Here is a 20,598-nt window from a genome sequence, read left to right as displayed (position 1 = left end):
CAACAGGCAGGACCGTTGGCAGCGGGGGGCAGAGCAAGGCTGGACAATCGTATTCCTACCTGGCCGCTGTCGTCGCCCGTCAGCACTCGAGGGGGAACCTCAATCATTCCCCATTCGATCTCCCCTCCCGTGCTGGCTGCCAGCCTTCGCAGACGGGGAAAACAAAACCAATCTCATTTGTTTCACGTTTCGTCAGTTTTTTTGGCTAGTTTGACCACCACTCCACCAGGAGGCAGCAGCGCAACGCACGCAACGCAACGGCACGAAGCACAACCCGGCGGTCTCTGTCGCACCCTGCGCCCGCGGCAGGGAAAGGCATATGCCTCAGACGGCCTCGGCAATTATTCTCTCCCCTCCCTCCCAAGTCGCTCCCTCCGGCCGATTCCCCGATTACGATTAGCAAAACCACACACCTCAGCCAAGCCAAGCCAAGCCACCAAGTCGTCAGTCCACCACGCCTCACCGCGGGGGAGAACGAACCCGATTCGATTCGATTCGATTCCATCCCCCCGTCTCCGCTCGTCCGTTGTACGACCTCCTCAGCTGGGGGCTGCTACCCCCGCTCCGATTCCTCCCGTTTTCTCCGCGGCCGCTGCCCGGTCCACCACGTCGTCGTCGCCTCGCGCCTCGGTGCCGGTCGCGCCGGCGGCACGCGTGCTGCTGCTTCCACGCGTCGCCGCCTCGCAGCGTGGGCGCCAAGGCGAGGCGGGGGGCGGAGGCCGGGCTTGGAGGAAGGATAGGGGGCACGGCACGGCTGGGAGGAGTAGTACACGCCACGGCGGGCCGGCGTTGTATAATTCGTGCGGTGGTGGCGCGCTGAGCTGGGGCGTCGGCTGCGCTGGTGCGGGTCAGCAGAGCAGGAGGATGGGGCAGGCTCCGGAGATGGCGGCGCCGCTGCTCCTGCAGGTGGAGGACGCGGACGCCGGATGGAGCTCCAGGCCGCATCGCATTGCTCTCTTCGTCGAGCCTTCGCCCTTCGCGTCAGTCTCCTCCTCCCTCCTCCTCCCCTTCCAAGTGTTTGCGCACAGGGCGCTGGCCGGATTATAGTGTGCTAGATTGGATCAGATCAGATCGAGATGCTCTGCACAATTGGGTCGCTGGATGCATGATTTGTTAAATTTGACGCGTCTTTGATCTACCAAGAACTCCCGAGTCAATGCATTTTTCATTGTTGCTGTGTCGCAGCTATATCTCCGGCTACAAGAACCGGTTCCAGAACTTCATCAAGCATCTGCGAGAGATGGGCGATGAGGTATCCAACCCTTGTTACCAATCTTGTCGCTGCTTGACTTGACTTGTACTGTTTTCAAGATCGTTGTCCTACCTCGGAATTGACGCCTGCTTACTCGGTTCAGGTCTTGGTCGTGACCACGCACAAAGGAGCTCCCGAGGAGTTCCATGGAGCAAAGGTCATTGGCTCGTGGAGGTAATCATCCAGCACAAACTATCGTCATCCTCTACCTTAGCGATCACTCCACTCCAGAAATACCAAACGATTCCAAAAACTACTTTGCTGAAAGCACAGAACGCAGAAAATACGATGGAACATTTTCAGAGGAGTGTCCCGTAATCAACTGCCATGCTGACTAGAACATTTGCTAGATATATTGTGAAACGGATGTTATATTTATTTTCAAGTATTTGTCCTAGTCAACTTTCTAAATTTGGAATGTCGTCAGAATTCAGTTTGTGGAAAACTTCTTCATGTTGCATGTACTTCGGTTACCTAAGCACCTCCTTTTCAGCTTTCCATGTCCATTGTACCAAAATGTTCCACTCTCGTTGGCATTGAGCCCCAGAATATTTTCTGCCGTGTCAAAGTTCAAGCCAGACATAATCCATGCTACTTCACCTGGAGTTATGGTAACTGTCAAAAACTCAATATTCATCCATTGCCCTTTGCCCTGTGGTTTCTCATTACCACATATCGTGATTTCAGGTTTTTGGCGCCCTTGCTATCGCAAAGATGATTTCAGTTCCAATGGTGATGTCTTATCACACACATCTTCCAGCGTGAGTTTCTTTTCCTCTGCTAGGTGCCACCTGGTTCAGGGTTGTTAAGAGAATTGCACCTTTGAATTGATTTCTTGTAACGGCTTCCAGGTACTTACCAGGGTACAATTTAAATTGGTTACTTGGACCCACATGGGGCCTTATAAGTAAGCCCATTGTCATCACTTCTATTATGTTCTGTACAAAAGTGTGAAGCTGAGAATAAAATAAAACTGATCTTTCTCACTTAGTTTGTGCTGACATTCTTATTTTGTTTCAAAGGATGTCTCCACAGGTCTGCAGATCTTACTCTCGTTCCTTCAGTAGCTATTGCCGAGGACTTTGAAACTGCTAAAGTAGTACCAGGTTAAACAATCAAAATAAATCACTATATATACATTTCAACCCTTCGTCTATCCTAACCATACCCACTTGCCTCTGCAGCAAACAGAGTACGGCTTTGGAACAAGGGTGTTGATTCTGAAAGCTTCCATCCTAAATTTCGGAGGCATGAAATGCGGATCAAGTTGAGGTATCTCCTGTTGCTTCAAATTCAACAAGGAAAGGGTTGAAGAAGACAACAAACAGCTTATTGATTTTTCTTTTCGTCTCCTGTCAGCGGTGGTGAACCAGAAAAACCATTGATAATTCACGTGGGCCGTTTTGGGCGTGAAAAGAATTTGGATTTTCTAAAGAGGTTAGCTTTTCCCATACACAGGATATACCGTCATTATTAGAAATAGTGACAATTTGAACTACATGGAAGTAAAATGGATAGGTATATTTTGCATCCATGATATTTAGGTATCATTCTATAGTAGCTGTTTTTTGCTGCTTATGGCTGTTAAAAACTGCGATACTATAATTTTCCTTTTGTATGATCAACTTTATCAGCTGTCCCTATGTAGCATTTTAGCTTCAAGAGTGCTCAGGATATTACTTCTGCTATCTTGATTTTTTTTGGTAGCAAAGTGAACACTTCATGTTAGCATTACTTAAACCTTTCCTGTCTGTAGAGTATGTGTTTGCTACACGAGTGTCATTTTTCTGTGTTGTTAGTGCTTTACTTATTTGAATTGTTAATACAGAGTTATGGAAAAGCTCCCCGGAGTAAGAATTGCTTTTGTTGGAGATGGACCATACAGGTGAGTCATTTGTCCAACTGTTAACTATTTGCTGTTTTCAGTAAGACACAAACCTGATGACATATGTGCTTACGTTCATCAGCAACTACCCGGTATTGAAAGAACATAATCTGGAGAACTTTATTCTTATCTTTTCACACTTCCAACGTACTCCCTCCGTCCCAAATAACGATTGTTGATTTAGTACAAAGTTAGTAGGAGTACAACTTTGTACTAAATCAGCGACACTTATTTTGGGGCAGAGGGAGTATATGCTAATTCACATACTATTATGGCGCTGCTAGAAGGAGGGCGCGAGAGGGCCGGCCGGGGGCCTTTTTGCCCACGGCCGGGTAAGAGGGAAGGGATTTCCTTCTTAATTCTTGCTTGATTAGATTGATACATCTCCTCTCTTTATATAGAGAGGTTTATTTGACTCCCAAGCAAGGTTTACTTGACCCCTAAGCAAGCGACCCTTATCTCTAATTAACCCTAATACTAACGGGCCCATTAGGCCCATGACGTACTCTAACACTACACCCCACCTGGACATGCAGCTTGTCCTCGAGCTGCAGCCTAACCAACTTATAACCATGACTCGACGCAACACAAACCTAACACCTAAAAACAAGTCTTTTACATCTTGGCTTGTTTTATTATTCTCAACCTGAAATGGACTGGGATGCTTTATTTTGGACCCCTTAACAAAAAGTGGACACCATCCGCACGTCGGACGTGCACGTGTACAGCCACCTGGATCCCATGGACACCATCTGGACAAAAGGAGTGCATGTGTATGGCCACCTGGAAGTGGTCGCAAGAGTAACCAGCAGAGGCGCCCTCGCGGCGGTCAGCGGCGGAAAGCAGTGGTGCTACGCGGTGCGCTCTTGTCGGTGACACCCTGCCTTCTCCCCGCCGGACGGCTGTTGGTCTGCACCGCACAGGGAAGAGTGGAGGGCTTGCGATGGAGAATGACGAGGAAGGGTGCGCCCCCCCAACCGCCGATGTTGCAGACTTTGAGGTCGCTGCCCGCGGGGAAAACAGCATGCCCGCAGCCCGTGGGGGAAACCGCATGCCCAAGATCCCCGACGCAGCGGACGAGATCGAGATCCTTTGCGCAGCGAAGGGCAACTTGGAGGAGCAGCAGCTGCAGACCACGCATCTCCCGCACACGCCGACGCGCTAGGAGGCCGCGCGCAGCAGCCTGCAGCCTCACCGCCGCTGACACGTGGCGGGTAGCGATACAAGACAAACGGTGACGGCGACGGCGGGGACTTGATCTGCTGGATGTGGACGCCCTAGGATGGCGGCGACGCTGATGGGAACGAGGTCGTCGCACTCCCGTCGTAGGGCATCCCATACTGGGCGGCGGAGCTGACCGGCGGTGGCTGCCGCGGCAGAGCGCCGGGCGCGGTGGAGGCCGCCAGGAGCGGCGGCTGCCACTGCAGCCAGGGCTGGGCGGTGGTGGCGATGGATGGCAGCTGCAGCGGCCCGGCGAGCACGGCGAAGGCCGCCTGGTGCGGTGGCTGCCACGGCAGCCACAGCGGCGCGGGGGCGGCGATGGGCGGAGCAGCCGGGTGCGGCCCGTAGGACCCGGCCAAGAACAGGCGGATCTCCTGGACCTCCTGGGTTAGGTCCCGCAGCACCCTGGACACCTCCTCCCAGGTAAGGACGGTGGGGGTGGGCGCGACGGAGGATCCCGACGATGGTAGGAGCTGGGCGACGGTCGTGGTGGTCGCCGGAGGCGACAAGGTGACCGGCAGTGGAAGAGACGGACTTGGCGGCGGTGAAGACATGACCGAACCGAAGCTAGCTGATACCAAATTGTTATGGCGCTGCTAGAAGGATGGCGCGAGAGGGCCGGCCGGGGGCCTTTTTGCCCACGGCCGGGCAAGAGGGAAGGGATTTCCTTCTTAATTCTTGCTTGATTAGATTGATACATCTCCTCTCTTTATATAGAGAGGTTTACTTGACTCCCAAGCAAGGTTTACTTGACCCCTAAGCAAGCGACCCTTATCTCTAATTAACCCTAATACTAACGGGCCCATTAGGCCCATGACGTACTCTAACGCATACCATATATATGTAAAAAAAAAAGTCTCAAGTGGTCAAGCTTATCTTCACTCCTGACTGAGTTGTGAGAAGATGGCCTTGTCACAAGTTGCGGATTAGTATTCCTTTTTTCTGTTTCTTTGAGTTAATTGTATACATGGTTTCGCCTGAGGGTTTGTTTCTTCAGTAAGTTAGAAACTCAGGGTAGTACTGAACAAGATACTTCTGGACTAAGCAAGTAAGTTAATGCAGCCAGTAATTAAATGTACCACATGTCCACAAACAATAACAATGCTTAAATACCAAATGAGAACATGGTATGCTTTTATTTGCAATGAGCACTAAGCAAGTGATAACCAACTTATTGTGCTCGGCCATCTGTTTGACCCCATGCGGTTTCCTCTTCAATTCTGGAGACGTTTACACCATATGTTTATCTTGGCAGGGCTGAGCTGGAAAAAATGTTCACAGGTATGCCTGTAGTTTTCACCGGAATGCTCCAAGGCGAGGAGCTCTCGCAGGCGTATGCCAGTGGGGACGTATTTGCAATGCCTTCAGAGTCTGAGACGCTCGGACAAGTAGTGCTGGAGTCCATGGCTTCTGGAGTCCCGGTTGTCGCTGCTCGCGCCGGAGGCATACCTGATATAATACCCAAGGACAAGGAGGGCAAGACCAGCTTCCTCTTCACACCCGGGGATCTCGACGAGTGCATGAGGAAGATCGAACAGCTCCTGTTGTCGAAAGACCTCAGGGAGTCGGTCGGAAGGGCTGCCAGAGAGGAGATGGAGAACTGCGACTGGAGAACGGCCTCGAAGACGATACGCAACGAGCACTACAGCACCGCGACGTTGTACTGGCAGAAGAAGACGGGCAGAACGGGGTAGGCGGCGCTTATCCAGCCAGGCACTCCGTTTGCTGCCCTGTCTACTGTTATACTACAACCAAAGGATTTGTACATTGTACCCAGCAGCAGCTTGCGAGCTTGTGTGGCTTGCTGCACCCGTATGTCCACAGTTACGGATGATTGACCGGCCGCTTGTATGCAGTTCCCGTACATTACAAAGTTCTTTGAAATTGGCCATTTCTGTCGTACTGCTAGTCTGTTTCTACTAATTATGTACTCCCTCCGATTCGGAATTACTTGTATTCTAGATACATCCATTTCCGAGACAAGTAATTCCGAACGGAGGGAGTAATAAGGTTGACGCAAGGCTTCTCTAATCTTCCAATGCATTAACCCATTCGATTCTTCAAGTTAAAGATTTCGAAACCACTGGCCTTTCTTCCAGGTACTAAACAGAAGATAAGCTGATAGGCTTAAACAGCAGCGCTACCGCTGTCGATAATTTTAACAGTACTTGGCCAACAAGAAACACACAAGGAAATATAAAACTCACACCAAATGTTTTAAGATGTAATGTACACGTCAAAGCGATGCTCACAAAATAGTTTCCACAGGGCATATACACTTCAGTTTCCCAGAAAAAAACAGGGCACATACACTGCCGGAGCAGATTCTCCTTTCCAAAGCTCTGCATACACAACTGACAGTTCCCTCAGGCTTAAAAAAATAAGACAGTTCCTCAGCAGCATGTGATATGCCTCTGTCGACAACTTGTTGGCATTTGACATACACAAAATCAGTTAAATACAAAGGCCAATGACTGTCATGATTCTCACAAAGACTGAAAGTTTCAGAGAAGTTACTATTGCAGACGCAAGCGGTCTCATTGCCAATTCAGAAATATGGGCAACGGGTAAATCATGGAGGAGAAGCCATTAGCTGTAGCCCCGATCTGAAGCAGTGCAATCATTCGTCTTGGAGCACGATCATCAGTTCTCCGCCTTGACTGAGAACGCTGTCCAGGAATGCAATTAGTTTTTCTTTGCACTGAAACTGCTTGGCCGACGGAAGATCGCTGTCCAAATTAAACCAGATGCCATCAATGCTTCGAATTGCTACCCAATGCCTGCCGGTCCACAGACCCCTTAACCTCCTGACGGGTACATTGATCATCAGCCCTACCAGCGCTTCCGCATCCAGATCTATCGAAGATGCCCCCTTCCGATGATCATGCCAAACTACCTTCTTCTTTCTAGATTCTACCGCCGCGATAAGAACATTTACATCATAGTTCCCTGTTAATGCATTGTGGTGGGGCTTCCAAATCAACGATAGAGGAGTCCATCTCTCCTTGTTTGGATCAGTAAGAACAAGGTTTTCAGCAATCCCATCCAGCTCAGCTCGGGTGAACGATTCTTTTTCCTGAACCACACACAACACAATCATGGTAAGCCCAGATTAAATAAGGTGGCGTCAGAGCGAAGAGACCGACTATGCAGTGCATGATAAGATCATGCTACCTGTATATATGTTGATGAGTGAAAGTGCCAATCAGTTACCTCTCCGAGGATTAAGTTATTGTAATATTTTTTTCATACTGATTATTACTCCCTCCGTCCCGTAATGTAAGACGTTTTTTGACACTACACTAGTGTCAAAAAACGTCCTACATTATGGGACGGAGGGAGTAGATGATAAGAAATGAAAGCCAATCAGGCAGCAGCATAAATGCTTGTTATTGCCGTGTGATCTTGGCCTCTTGCACTCACATGGCCGCAAGCGTGCACAGCTTGCTTTCCCAAATTCATGTCAACGTCAATTTGAAACGTCATTGTGAAACTTGACAAAGACCAAAATATTTGTTTTTATCCCTATCAGCTACCAATTCATGATTCACGCGCACAACTGGCAAAGCCTTCATTGTATTCGGTGGACAGGGGGCTGCAAAACGGGTGAACCACACCCACCCATAAACGTATCGACAAAACTAATGACGAACAGTGCCCACTGAATGGACCAACAGTTGACAGAGGGACCTCAATTGCTGTCTATTTCTACGGACCGAGAAGGAACATCTTTACATACTTCAATATATGCCCTGATCTTTCACCACTGCGTAAGTTGTGACAAGTTGGAAACAATCACACAAAAAACATGCCCACCCAGGGCACAACGCTCCGCGACTACAACAATCTGTAGCTTCACGCCGAGTAATTTCAGTACTTAGTTCGCAGATGTGGGTGCTGACTGACTGCCGATGTCCTTTGATGGGAACAATCAGGCTAACAAGAAAGCACGAGAGATAGAATCTAATTTGTTGGACTCAATTACTAAACTTAGGATTACACAAAGTTCTAAGTGCAGCTACGAGAACCATGACAAGAACATAGTAGCGCGACTAAGCAAGAGAGGAGAAGGGTCACCTGCATAAGGTTGTTGAGGGCGTGGAGGAGGCAGAACTGCATCCTTTGCCTCTCGTGGTACACCTTGCTGCCGCTGCTGCTTCCCGCCGGGGCCGGCCCTTCCTCGTCTGGCTTTGCTTCCGATCTGGCTCCCGACTCCATGCTGCCGCGATTGATACCGGGGCAGCGGGGGATTGGCCGGATGGCGGCGGATTCCTTCCCTTATCTCACGGCCGCACCAAACAGACGCACGGCTTCTGCGCCGCCGCCACGACTGATGCCTGCCTTTCGTCGTGGACGCAACAATAAACAACCGAACAGAAAGGTTTTTTTTTTTGACGGGGAACAGAAAGGGGATTAGCACCGCCCGACCGGCCCGAGTTGATTTTCGGTCATGTGGGCTGTTTCGGCTTTCCGGGGATTCTTTAGGTTAAATTAAAAGAGGTCATTGTCTTTCTCGCGAACACGCAAAGCTTGCGTATCATTTCATTGATAGAAAAAAGAGAATTGAGTACAGAGGAGGGTTACAAAACATGACATGGACGCGAGAAGGCATGAGCATGGAACCCAGAGCAGAGAGACAATGGATGCTCAACCCGAATAGGAAAAAGACACAACTAAACCCACCAAGCGTAGAACTAGTGAGGCAAGCCAGACTAGCAAGACGTCAAACATCTTCAAATCCAACACCGGGGACGCCGTGAGTTAGCAAGATAGCGCCTTCAAGAAGGGGAACGACATCGTTACGCCGCTGCTATCCGATCCAGAGAATCGGATCTAGGGTTTCCCCCGATACTCGAAGAGGGGCACAGATAAAGACCATGGCAACGCCTTCAGGAAGGGAAACGACACCCACAAGTGCCGCCGCTACCAGCATCGGCAAGCCGAGCAAGGATTTCGCCTGGCCTTAGTTCGAGCAATCCCATTGCCGCCAGATGAGGATCCGAAGATGAAGAAGTCAGCACGCCAGACGACCGCCGCCAAAGAAGGGGGCAAGGTGGGGCTGCACCTGCCACCGTCAAAAAACGCGAGCTTTGGAGTCGTCATGGCGTGTGGGGTGGACGGGGTCGGGAAGGCAACGGGCAAAGAGCTGATGCGGATGGATGGTGGTGGCCGACGCCGCTAGCAAGCCAGGAACCGGAAGGAGACGCAGATCCTGACTGCGAGAGACGTGACCGCCAGAACACCGACAAGCCAAAGTAGCTGGAAGGGACGCAACTACCGGAGCGTCAAGGCCGAAAATCCACACCGGCATAGCACCGACAGGCCATGAACACTGGAGAACGCAGGTTCGTGGCCGCCGGGATTGGAGTGATGTCGACGGGGATCCACCGCAAAGCTTTGACCGACTGCCAAGCATGTGCAGAGGCCACCATGACCAAACATGTGCAGAGGCCACCACCGCCGCTCGGAGGAGGCGCCGTCGGAGACGAAGGGTGGTCAGCGTCTGAGCAGGACCAGACCCCGGCCAGGCCAGCCACGGGCGTGGCCGCGCTGCCGCATCAGACGGGCAGACGAACCGGAGCAGTTGGTGGAGGTGCGCGACCATGGAGCGCCAGATCAGGTCCGAGGGGGGGGGTGGCGCTCCGACATGAGGGGAGGGGGTTCGGGGGCGGGGCGAGACCTCACAGGCACCAGCTCCGGGCGCGGCGACGCCTCGCCGGCCGGCCCACTGGTAGCGGCGCCGGAGGGGGCGTTGGTGGAGAAGCCCCCGGCCGGATCGAGGGTTGGCGGGGATCTGGCAGGGGAAGGAGGACGAGGCCGCCCCGCCGTCACCATCCTCGGGCGTGGCACGGCTTCGCCGGCCGGCCCTCCGGCAATGGCGTAGCAGGGCACGGTGGTGGAGGTGGCCTTCGAGCGGCGGCGAGGTCTTTCCCCCGTGTCGCCAGACGCGGGCGACGCGGGGGACGCTTCTTCCGTTTCAAAAAGAGGTCATTGTCTCAATAAAAAATTAAAAGAGGTCAAAATGCCCTACAAACGACAAAACATCCTAAAAAACCAAAACAGTCCCAAACAATGCTAAAAGGGCCGTGAGCCAAGTGTCGTGCCGGTCGGGACCGTGAACAAGAGGGTTGTGTCGGGCTAGCCTTAAGGCTTGGCTTTGGGGACCGGCCTTGTTCCATGGCGGGCCCAAGGCCGACCTGACCTTTTTATTCACGTGTTGTGTTGGGCTTGTGCTGGGCTAAAAATCATAGCCCGCGGTCCAGCCTTAAAAGCACAAACTACATGGCTAGGTTTGCACTGCCTTATTACTCTTCTCTTTTTACAATCACATACCACAAACAAATTATTTGTATTTACCAAAATATACATGTAACTGGTTCTACAACTCTATACTGTTACCAAAATAATTTTCAGTCACAAGTACATTTGATTCCAATGTACATTAGATTCTTACTAACAAACGTGTGGGTCTTGGGATCAATAGTTTTTCGAGCGGTGTAGGTTCTTCTCTAGGACGATCCTTGTGATGTCGTCAACCACTTCATCTCCTTAAGGAATCCTAGCATGCAACCTTTTTATGGAAGAGAGGCTAAATGAATGCCAATCAGGAGCATGTGCTATCCCCAAATCTCCAGACGTAACACTAGGCATCAGATCTGGGTTTGGACTTGGTGCATTGGGGGTATTCCACCTCTTTGTCCATCAAGCATCACCATGGGAAGGTTGATGGACCATCAAAAGTTATTGAGTTCGAGTCACGGGCTGGATAGCCTTGGGGTACACGTCCAAGGCCTTCATCATGGGTGTCTGTGTGATAATTCCCGGTGTAATGGCTAGTGTCATGTGCTTCGAGAGAGGGAGCGATCCGTCCGTCAAGTATCATGCCTTTTCCCTAGAGACTTTAGATTTATTAAACTAAGTATGGACCTAGCAAGGGATGTCCGCAAGTTCTTAGCATTTCAATCGTTCTTTTGTAGGAGTGTAAGTGATAGAAACATAAAACTACTACGGGGAAAAGTTGTTGTCAATTTTTAGGAAATATCCAGGGCAAAGTGTTTTACTTGCAACCTCGTATGTGTTTGTTGGATCGGCGATGCTATGCACATGCCAATCCAGCGCATGACGCATGGACGATTCTACATGGCAGCGCTACAGCCAGCATGCACGCAAGAGGCAGTTGAGGACCTTGTTCACCTAAAGTCCAAGCCCACAACTCCTGGAAAAAGTAGTAGTGCTTGAATGTCTTGTGTATATAGTATTTTACAATTCATACTGTAAGTCAACTGCTCAAACTAAGTACCTGAAACTCATTTGGAAAGAACAAAAAACTTCCAGCCTCATATCCTTCATAGTGAGCATTTTCCTGAAGAAAAAACCTTCGCATAAAGGGAAATATGTTGATAGTACTATAATAACAGTAGCTAGATGAAATATTTCCTCTGTTTGTTGTGAACTCTGGATATTAGTGTCCTGCCCATTTTTCAATTTACTGATGTGTTTTTGCTACAAGGTAGTTCTTACACTTTAGCAAGTTACAATAGGAAGAAAGCAAATAACTATAAATTTCTATACCTTTCCCTGCTTTTGAGTTGGCACTTTGGTTCTAATTTTTGGCACATGTGGCTTCTTTGCTCTCAATTTTTTGATCACTTGATCAACTTTAGACATCCTTCTCTTTGAAGGAGGACGGCGTACACTGCGAACAAGGATTGGCCTGAATACAAGTTTTTATTTATTTAACATTGTATCTTCTTGCTTTTAAGTTGGACCATCTTCCTGAACATCTTGGCTAGCACAATATGCCTCGATCTTCCTTTCTAACTCATCAAGGCCATCCATAACCAAGTCGCACATTGCATTGAGTCTTTCCTTGTCTACTACAAGCGAGAGTAAAATAAATAACCACGTTATCTTCTCTGTGTATAGTCATCCTTCTCATCACACCAAAGCCCTTCTTTTTGGCATAACCTTTGTAGAACCTGATAGCATCATCCTCACTATCAAACACCATCCCCTTCCTGGGTTCCACTGTCACGATCGGCTCTACGTGTCATTCATATGAAGAATCCCTAATCTCCTCGACGATGAAAGCATCTTGATCATCTTCGTTAAGTAATGGTCTATTCCGTTATTCTACTTCATCCAAAGTTAAACCTGGCTTGATTGAGTACCTAAAATTGCCAACAAGAGGATCAGAGATGTTGTATAGTGGGAGGCGTATATTTAGTCTGGAACATGTATAGATTGGACTAATCAATGCAATCGGATGTTATAGTGGGAGGACAATATTAAGTTTGGAACATGTATAGATTGGATCCAATCAATGCAATCAGAGATGTTGTAGTGGGAGAACAATATTATGCCAGGAATATGTATAGATTGGATCCAAATCAATGTAAAAGATAAGCCAAGAATTGTACATACCTCATGTTTGTTGCCCTTCTGATCAAACTTGTGTATAGTGGCTGCAGATTACATGAGCAAGATTGATCTATAAATCAGCAAGAGAGGATCCAGATTTGGAGGAAGGAGGAGGCGTGAAGGTTTTGGACGGAAGAGGAGAATACGCCATGGTTATGGAGGGAAGGGGAGAAGGCGTGAAAAGGTTATGGAGGGAGTCAGATCGGGTCTTGGTTTTGGCTGGGCTGGGCTGGACGGTAGCTCTACCTTTTTTTCTTTTGAGCTGACGCTAGCGTTATTGGGAGGGAGATATCGTTCGCAGATCGTGTGGAGGTGTCGTGCGTGAAGCAATTTCATTGTTCGGTCATAACATATGTAAATAACATTGCCATGATAAATAAAACATGACTTTTTGTGTTTTAATAAGTGGGCAATGCGTCCAAAGGACACCAGAGACAACTATCAAGGAGTCGAGGATTACATTGTCCTACCTAGGTCATATTCTATCTCTCATGGTTACCTCAATAACTAAGGATGATTGGACCAATGCCTTAGCATTTTGTGACTGCATCATTTATTCTCGAGGATTTGGCTTGAATTACCTACTTATCCTCATTGTTATGGGTGGTGTAGTCCTCCATGCTTCCTTGTAGTCCGCCTTTCCTTTTTCCTGCCTTCTGTGCATCAGGTATCAGTGAGTCTAGGATTGAAAGGGGACAAAAATACACAATCTCTTGCACAAAGACAATATAACCATACACATGCACTAGATCCCATCCGAAGCACATACGTTGGTGATGACCCACAAGTGTAGGGGATCTATCGTAGTCCTTTCAATAAGTAAGAGTGTCGAACCCAACGAGGAGCAGAAGGAAATGACAAGCGGTTTTCAGTAAGGTATTCTCTACAAGCACTAAAATTGTAGGTAACATATAGTTTTGTGATAAAATAATTTGTAACGAGTAACAAGCAATGAAAGTAAACAAGGTGCAGCAAGGTGACCCAATCCTTTTTGTAGCAAAGGACAAGCCTGGACAAGTTCTTATAATAAGAAAAGCGCTCCCGAGGACACATGGGAATTATCGTCAAAGCTAGTTTTCATCACGCTCATATGATTCACGTTCGTTACTTTGATAATTTGGTATGTGGGAGGATCAGTGCTTGAGTACTGCCCTTTCTTGGACAAGCATCCCACTGATTATTAACCCCTATTGGAAGCATCCGCAACTACAAAAGAAGTATTAAGGTAAACCTAACCATAGCATGAAACATATGGATCCAAATCAACCCCGTACGAAGCAACGCATAAACTATGGCTTAAGATTCTGTCACTCTAGCAACCCATCATCTACTTATTACTTTCCAATGCCTTCCTCTAGGCCCAAACAATGGTGAAGTGTCATGTAGTTGATGTTCACATAACATCACTAGAGGAGAGACAACATACATCTCATCAAAATATCGAACAAATACCAAATTTGCATGACTACTAATAGCAAGACTTCACCCATGTCCTCAGGAACAAACGTAACTACTCACAAAGCATATTCATGTTCATAATCAGAGGAGTATTAATATGCATTAAGGATCTGAACATTTGATCTTCCACCAAATAAACCAACTAGCATCAACTACAAGGAGTAATCAACACTACTAGCAACCCACAAGTACCAATCTGAGGTTTTGGTACAAAGATTGGATACAAGAGATGAACTAGGGTTTGAGAGGAGACGGTGCTGGTGAAGATGTTGATGGAGATTGACCCCCTCCCGATGAGAGGATCGATGGTGATGATTCCCCCCTCCCGGAGGGATGTTTCCCCGTCAGAACAGCTCCGCCGAAGCCCTAGATTGGTTCCGCCTCGTGGCGGCGGAGTTTCGTCCCGAAAGCTTGCTTATGATTTTTTTCAGGGTAAAAGACTTCATATAACAGAAGATGGGCAGCGGAGGGCTGCCAGGTGGCCCACGAGGTAGGGGCATGCCCGGGGGGTAGGGCGCGCCCCCACCCTCGTGGACGGTGGGTGGCCCCCCTCAGGTATTTCTTTCGCTAAATATTTATCATTAATTTCAAAAAAGACTTTCGTGGAGTTTCAGGACTTTTGGAGCTGTGCAGAATAGGTCTCCAATATTTGCTCCTTTTCCAGCCCAGAATCCCAGCTGGCAGCATTCTCCCTCTTTATGTAAACCTTGTAAAATAAGAGAGAATATCCATAAGTATTGTGACATAACGTGTAATAACAGTCCATAATGCAATAAATATCGATATAAAAGCATGATGCAAAATGGACGTATCAACTCCCCCAAGCTTAGACCTCGCTTGTCCTCAAGGGAAGCCGATATCGAAGAATATGTCCACATGTTTCGAGATAGAGGTGTCGATAAAAATAAAATACGAACATGAGGGCATCATGATCATTCTTATAACAACATATATATATATATATATATATATATATATATATATATATATATATATATATATTGTCATATGATTTCTTATGCTCAAATAACAATTTATTCACAATGTCAAGTATGATTCAGAAACTTCATTGAGAACTAACAAACTATAATCTCAGTCATTGAAGCAATTGCAATTTATCATAACATCGAAAAGAGTCAATAATAGAGCTTTTCAGCAAGTCCACATACTAAACTATCATTTAGTCTTTCACAATTGTTAACACTCACGCAATACTTATGATTCTGGAATTTAAATCGGACACAGAGAAAGATAGGGGCTTATAGTGATGCCTCCCAACCTTTTACCTTAAGGGTAATATATATATATATATATAGAAAGTCTATTTAAGACCCAGGGTAAAGAATAACTTATTACTCACCCTGATCGATTGACCGAGCCACATGGTTGGACTCAACCAAGCCATAATTCCATAGGTGTAAAAATCTATAGGCGCCGAGGTAATTTTACCTTTTCACATTACGTCGTGTACTGTTTTCTCATCGTGTTATTAGGAGCTAACCCACCTATCCCATCCTATTCTAATCGGTTGAGAGCCGTTTCCAGTTCCACTCTCGACGGCGAATATCATGCGGCTGCGATGAGCGGCGGATGGACTTGACGGCAAGTCCTCGGTGGCGCAGTGAGCGGCTTGTCTATAGGGGTGTCGGTGTCAGCACATGTGGTGGTCGTGGCGGCAGTACGGTGGCTCGACGGACCAGTCAGCGGCCGGCGAGGAGGCATCACGACGGGTCCGCCATGTCCCGCGCTATTAGTCGCCGCGGCGGTTGTGCACGCCCGGGCCTCGTGGCCGCTGAAGGAAGCAACGTGAGGAGGCCGCGGTGGGAGCAACTCATCTGGGCGAGCAGCCCCCATTTGGGATCCGCTCCTGTAGCAACGCCTGGGGTCCTCCAGTCCTTCAATCCATCCATTTGACTGGACCGCCGCCCCTGATGTGCTACGAGCTTCAAGTCTGCGTTCGTATTTGTTCCAGATTTGCACACCTAGGTAAGGTATATCTCAAATTATCTCCTTCCTTTTCTTATTGAAACATGGGGGAAAATCAGTCTCCAAATCCATATAGGGCATAGGGAAGCATTTGTGACAATACCACATCTTCAGAGCAAAAAGTATACGATGTAGTTTGATTGTTGTGTGTAGTGATCTGCTGTGTTTCAGCCTCATGAACTTTTGGGATTATGGCTATACAACGAAAACGGGTATGTCTTGAATATTTTCTAAAAATCTCTTATCACTAAATACTTATTGCTCATGTTGGTTGATGCAGCGCTCCGCGTTTTTTTCATCTAGATGTGGGGCACATCTCGTCCCATCACGACGATCCCCAACCACTGGAGCTCTTCTGTATCGTCCTCCATCGAGTCACATAACCATGTGTCCTGTGTCCATTTACCATCGCATTGCGTCTGCTCGAATTTAGTTAGATTTATTAAGAAGTTGAGTTTGCTGAATATGGGTAAGTCACGTCCCCAATGCTAAAGCCAAGATTTCTGTATTCAGTTTTTGTTCCACACCAACTTTAATTGTTTTGGGCATAGCCAAACTACAAGTTTAATATTCATATTGTGATTTAAGTTTCACACGGATAAAAATAATATCAAATTTTGGTGTTTTAAGTAACAACTGGTCAAGTATATGCATTGATCATGCCTGACGGGCAGTAATTTTCTTTGGCGAATATTATAAACACATACCGTATATTCAAGTCTCCTGTCTAGTATAGTTTCTTTTAGGCAAACATTATAAACCACTGTTTTCGACCCTTCATGGCGCCTGGGTCTGACTAGTAGTAATTTGTTTTCTCACATTCATCTTGATAGATAGATTCAGGTGCCCTGCATTCTTTATTGAACTACTTTTGTTTCCTTATTAGTAATGGAGTCAGCCGGAGTGTCTTTTTGAAATATATATATGGAAAGGATAACAAAGAGATGAATCTGTTACTGTATCGAATTTAATAATGTATAAGATGAAACTCACCATTCTGAAATCGAGATTCAGAGCAAGGAAGCATGATGTAGGCATCGATGGCTTGACCAGAAGCCAAATCCAATTTAATTCCGGTGCACATATATCGTTCTTTCATCTACTTCAAATGTTTCCTAGAGATATTAAGTTAAAACGTTCAGTCTTGAAAGACATTCATAGGGAGTTGCTTTATGTTGGAAAACTATTTCAGTTATTGTTCTTGCATACTCCTATTTCAGGAATCACTTCATTACTAGCTTAGTTGGCACCACTAGTAATAGCTCGATGTGACATATATAAGTAAATCATGAGTTTTTACAATGCTTTGTCAATTACGTATAGAAGAAGATCAACTTTCATGGAAAAAACTCTATTTGCAGCTATTCAAAGCTAGGCGAACTAATGATACTTCCCTCAACTAAAATACACGGTTTATAAGGTTGTACAGCCATGGACTTCTGAATGTTCTGATTTGTATAAGATATGCAATGCTTTTGGAAGTTCTGGTTGTGTTACTGTTTTTTAAGTTCAGGTTGGGAGAGTATGAATATTGATAATAGTCGTGATTCTAGTCGGAGTAATGTGAATGTCATACTGTTTCTTCAGGCTTACACCATATAACCAATTGAACCATGGAACTGATGTTATCACCATATTTCAGTCCCATGTACTTCTAAGTGACAGCTGAGAACACTACATTTCTTTAATTGTTTTCTTTCCCACACAATTTTTAGAAGCAAACTCAAGTAGTTAGACAAGTGCACAAGAATTGCCAGTGTAGGCCGGTGCATCCTCTGATTACTCTGCCTTTTATGGCTGCTTGCGACATGAACAACAACCTCAGGTACATCTCAGTCAGGATTAGAGGAAAATAAAACTATTTCTTTCGTGCCATTTGAAGATGTGTATTAGTTTAACACTAGTCAGGAAAATGGCACCACATGATCCTATATAGAACCTACTGCCTATTGAAACAAATGGTACAATTAGACATGCATTGAAACAAAAATAACTGACTGGAGTTTCGGCTAGCAAAAAAATCTGTACGTACAGTTCTCTACATGAGTAACATTGATTAATTTGGGAAAATCAACCAGCTATTATATCTTCAGCCGATTGCATGAGTAACATTGATTATTTATCTGAATACACGGTAGTTTAATTTTTCTTGTTTGGTGCTGTTCGGAGCAATGCTTGGTTAGTACTCTCGCCGTAAACTAACATAAGAGTGTTTAGATCACTATTTTAGTAATCTAAACGCCCTTATTTTGGTTTACAGAGGGAGTACCAATTTCCTTTTTTTTGCGGGAAGGTTAGTACCAATGTCCAGTTAGATTTATTTCCATTTGCAAAGAGGTGAAATCTGATCCTCTTCAGGGAGTCAATCTTTGCTGGGTTTTATTTTCGGTTCTTTTGTTTCATTACAGTTTAACGAGGAACTTGGAGGTTAATTGCACCCATTTTATAAATCAACACACATGAATCTTCATTATGTATGGGATTATTCTAAGATACTGACTACATTTTTTATGTTATGGAGAATGAATTTATCTCTTGTGATAAACAGAGGAGGGTGGAGGCTATGGTTGTCCGTGCAGACTGTGAGATGAATATTTCTACAGCTGGCAAGTGCTTCTTTTATATGGTTGGCCAGTGTGCTGCTTCCGTGGCTGTGTTGGAAGGGGACAGGGGTCCCCTACCATGGTTGCTGCGATGTGTCGGGGGAGGCATGAGCTCGGTGCTCGTTGTAGACTAAGTGTCGCTTCTTAGTATTGTCTCGGCTATCTCCATTGCTTTGGTTATTGTCATCAGCAACATCATCTGTGCATTTGCTCCTCCATGAGTGTGATGTGTTGTTCAACAGGCGAAGTTTCTACCTCCATGAGCTCGGCTTAGCACAGTGGCAGTGGTCATTTTGCACCCCGGTTGGTCTCGGCAGTTGTTTTCACCCTAGGTCTCGGGGGAGCATCTCCATTTTCCAATGGATTGTTGCCTTCCGTGCCAAGGCGAGGGGGCAAGGAGCCCCCTTCGGAGATGGATGAGGTTGCAACTATTTTCTCTTGTGCCCATGGTGATGTCGAAGACGCTTCCTCTCCTACTGGTTGTTCCTCGTTCCCAAGCCTCGGCTTTTGCTGCTGATTACTGTCTTGTTCGTCGAGGAGGGCTTCATCTACTTTAAGCTAGAAATGTGCCTTAGTTGTTCATCTTAGCTTGTTGCTTTGTTGTAACTTGCGAGTGGTTTGCTCACCCATTGTATCTTTTGTTGTTTTCTTTTCTTTGTTTGCTGGTGTTTTTTTAGTGATGTTGGCGGTTTTGTAATTCTAGCCGGCTTATCGCTTTGTCAAATCAAAGTCGGGTTAAGCTCGATTCTTTGTCTCTAAAAAAAAGCTCAGCTATTTCTATGCCCTTGATCCTCTGATGAGGTAGAGTCTTGGGATCAAATTGAGTCACCCACAAATGACGTCAATAAGATCGCCTTCAGACTTCAGCGTCGTGTAACCGAAATAATGTTACAAAATAGTTTGGAATATGCCGCATAAATTCTTACATTTTCCTATCATTTTACAAGTAATTCATATGTTGACATGACATTCAGTTACTTGACCATACACTCGCAAAAAGAAGTTACCGCACCATACCTTGAAGATACTCTTTTTTATGGAACATTGAAAATACTCTTGTTTTCATCTACTGCCAAATTTCTTACGTTCAGATCTCAACTGAATTAGTAGAATGTGTTTCTTTACCGTAAAAATAAAATTATAAAGTCTTGTTTGTTTTTGGATTCCAAATTTCTTACAGGCCTAGGAATTGAATGGAAAGTTTCTTTAAAAAAAATTGACATGTGATAGAGAGACAATTACGATGCTGCAATACCCATGTATAGTACATATATAGAGGTAAGTTACTAATCTCTTCCCGTAAAATTACATTATATGCAGGGCATGCCCTCTAGTGCTCCACGCCTCCACACCACACTCCAGGCCGTAAGATTACATCGCTGCAGGGAGCATCCATGCTGCCGTAAGTAGTAAATTAAGGAACGGTCTCTAGTATCCATAATTTTACCTCCCATGGGTTGGGTTGGTGCGGGATGGGTGAGGTGAGGAATAAGAATTCCTCACCCAGGGTGACGAATAGCGCGACCCAACATATATACATATATATATATATATATATATATATAAACACGAGGCGCTTGCCAAAGGATAAAATGTAAAAGAGGAAGGTGAAGATCACCTTGACTCTTGCATAAAGTAAAAGGCATAAAGTAAAAGATAGGCCCTTCGTAGAGGGAAGCAGAGGTTGTCATGTGCTTTTTGGTTGGATGCACGAAATCTTAATGCAAAAGAACGTCACTTTATATTGCCACTTGTGATATGAACCTTTATTA

General features: G+C 46.3%; 2 protein-coding genes and 1 long non-coding RNA gene across 3 annotated transcripts; 2 read left to right on the top strand and 1 right to left on the bottom strand.

The window, feature by feature from the left end:
• The first annotated feature begins 343 nt into the window (after positions 1 to 343).
• LOC123092663 (sulfoquinovosyl transferase SQD2) lies at positions 344 to 6,260 on the top strand. Its single transcript, XM_044514480.1, has 11 exons — positions 344 to 980; positions 1,186 to 1,252; positions 1,356 to 1,426; positions 1,746 to 1,863; positions 1,940 to 2,013; positions 2,104 to 2,159; positions 2,275 to 2,358; positions 2,437 to 2,524; positions 2,612 to 2,689; positions 3,081 to 3,137; positions 5,614 to 6,260. Exons 1-11 carry the CDS (start codon positions 865 to 867, stop codon positions 6,050 to 6,052), a joined length of 1,248 nt encoding a protein of 415 aa, XP_044370415.1. The 5' UTR covers positions 344 to 864; the 3' UTR covers positions 6,053 to 6,260.
• Positions 6,261 to 6,545: 285 nt separating this feature from the next.
• LOC123092664 (josephin-like protein) lies at positions 6,546 to 8,759 on the bottom strand. The gene is made up of 2 exons (XM_044514481.1): positions 8,436 to 8,759; positions 6,546 to 7,434 (listed from the first exon to the last, which is right to left on the bottom strand). Exons 1-2 carry the CDS (start codon positions 8,574 to 8,576, stop codon positions 6,979 to 6,981), a joined length of 597 nt encoding a protein of 198 aa, XP_044370416.1. The 5' UTR covers positions 8,577 to 8,759; the 3' UTR covers positions 6,546 to 6,978.
• Positions 8,760 to 15,742: 6,983 nt separating this feature from the next.
• On the top strand, positions 15,743 to 19,727 carry LOC123092661 (uncharacterized). The gene is made up of 2 exons (XR_006444789.1): positions 15,743 to 16,223; positions 16,504 to 19,727. It is a non-coding gene; the product is annotated as an uncharacterized lncRNA (long non-coding RNA).
• Positions 19,728 to 20,598: the final 871 nt, after the last annotated feature.

This window comes from Triticum aestivum, chromosome 4B, assembly GCF_018294505.1.
Source record: "Triticum aestivum cultivar Chinese Spring chromosome 4B, IWGSC CS RefSeq v2.1, whole genome shotgun sequence".
Classification (NCBI taxonomy): Eukaryota; Viridiplantae; Streptophyta; class Magnoliopsida; order Poales; family Poaceae; genus Triticum; species Triticum aestivum.
Note: the sequence above shows the minus strand (reverse complement) of the source record. Positions and strands in the feature narration are given on the sequence as shown.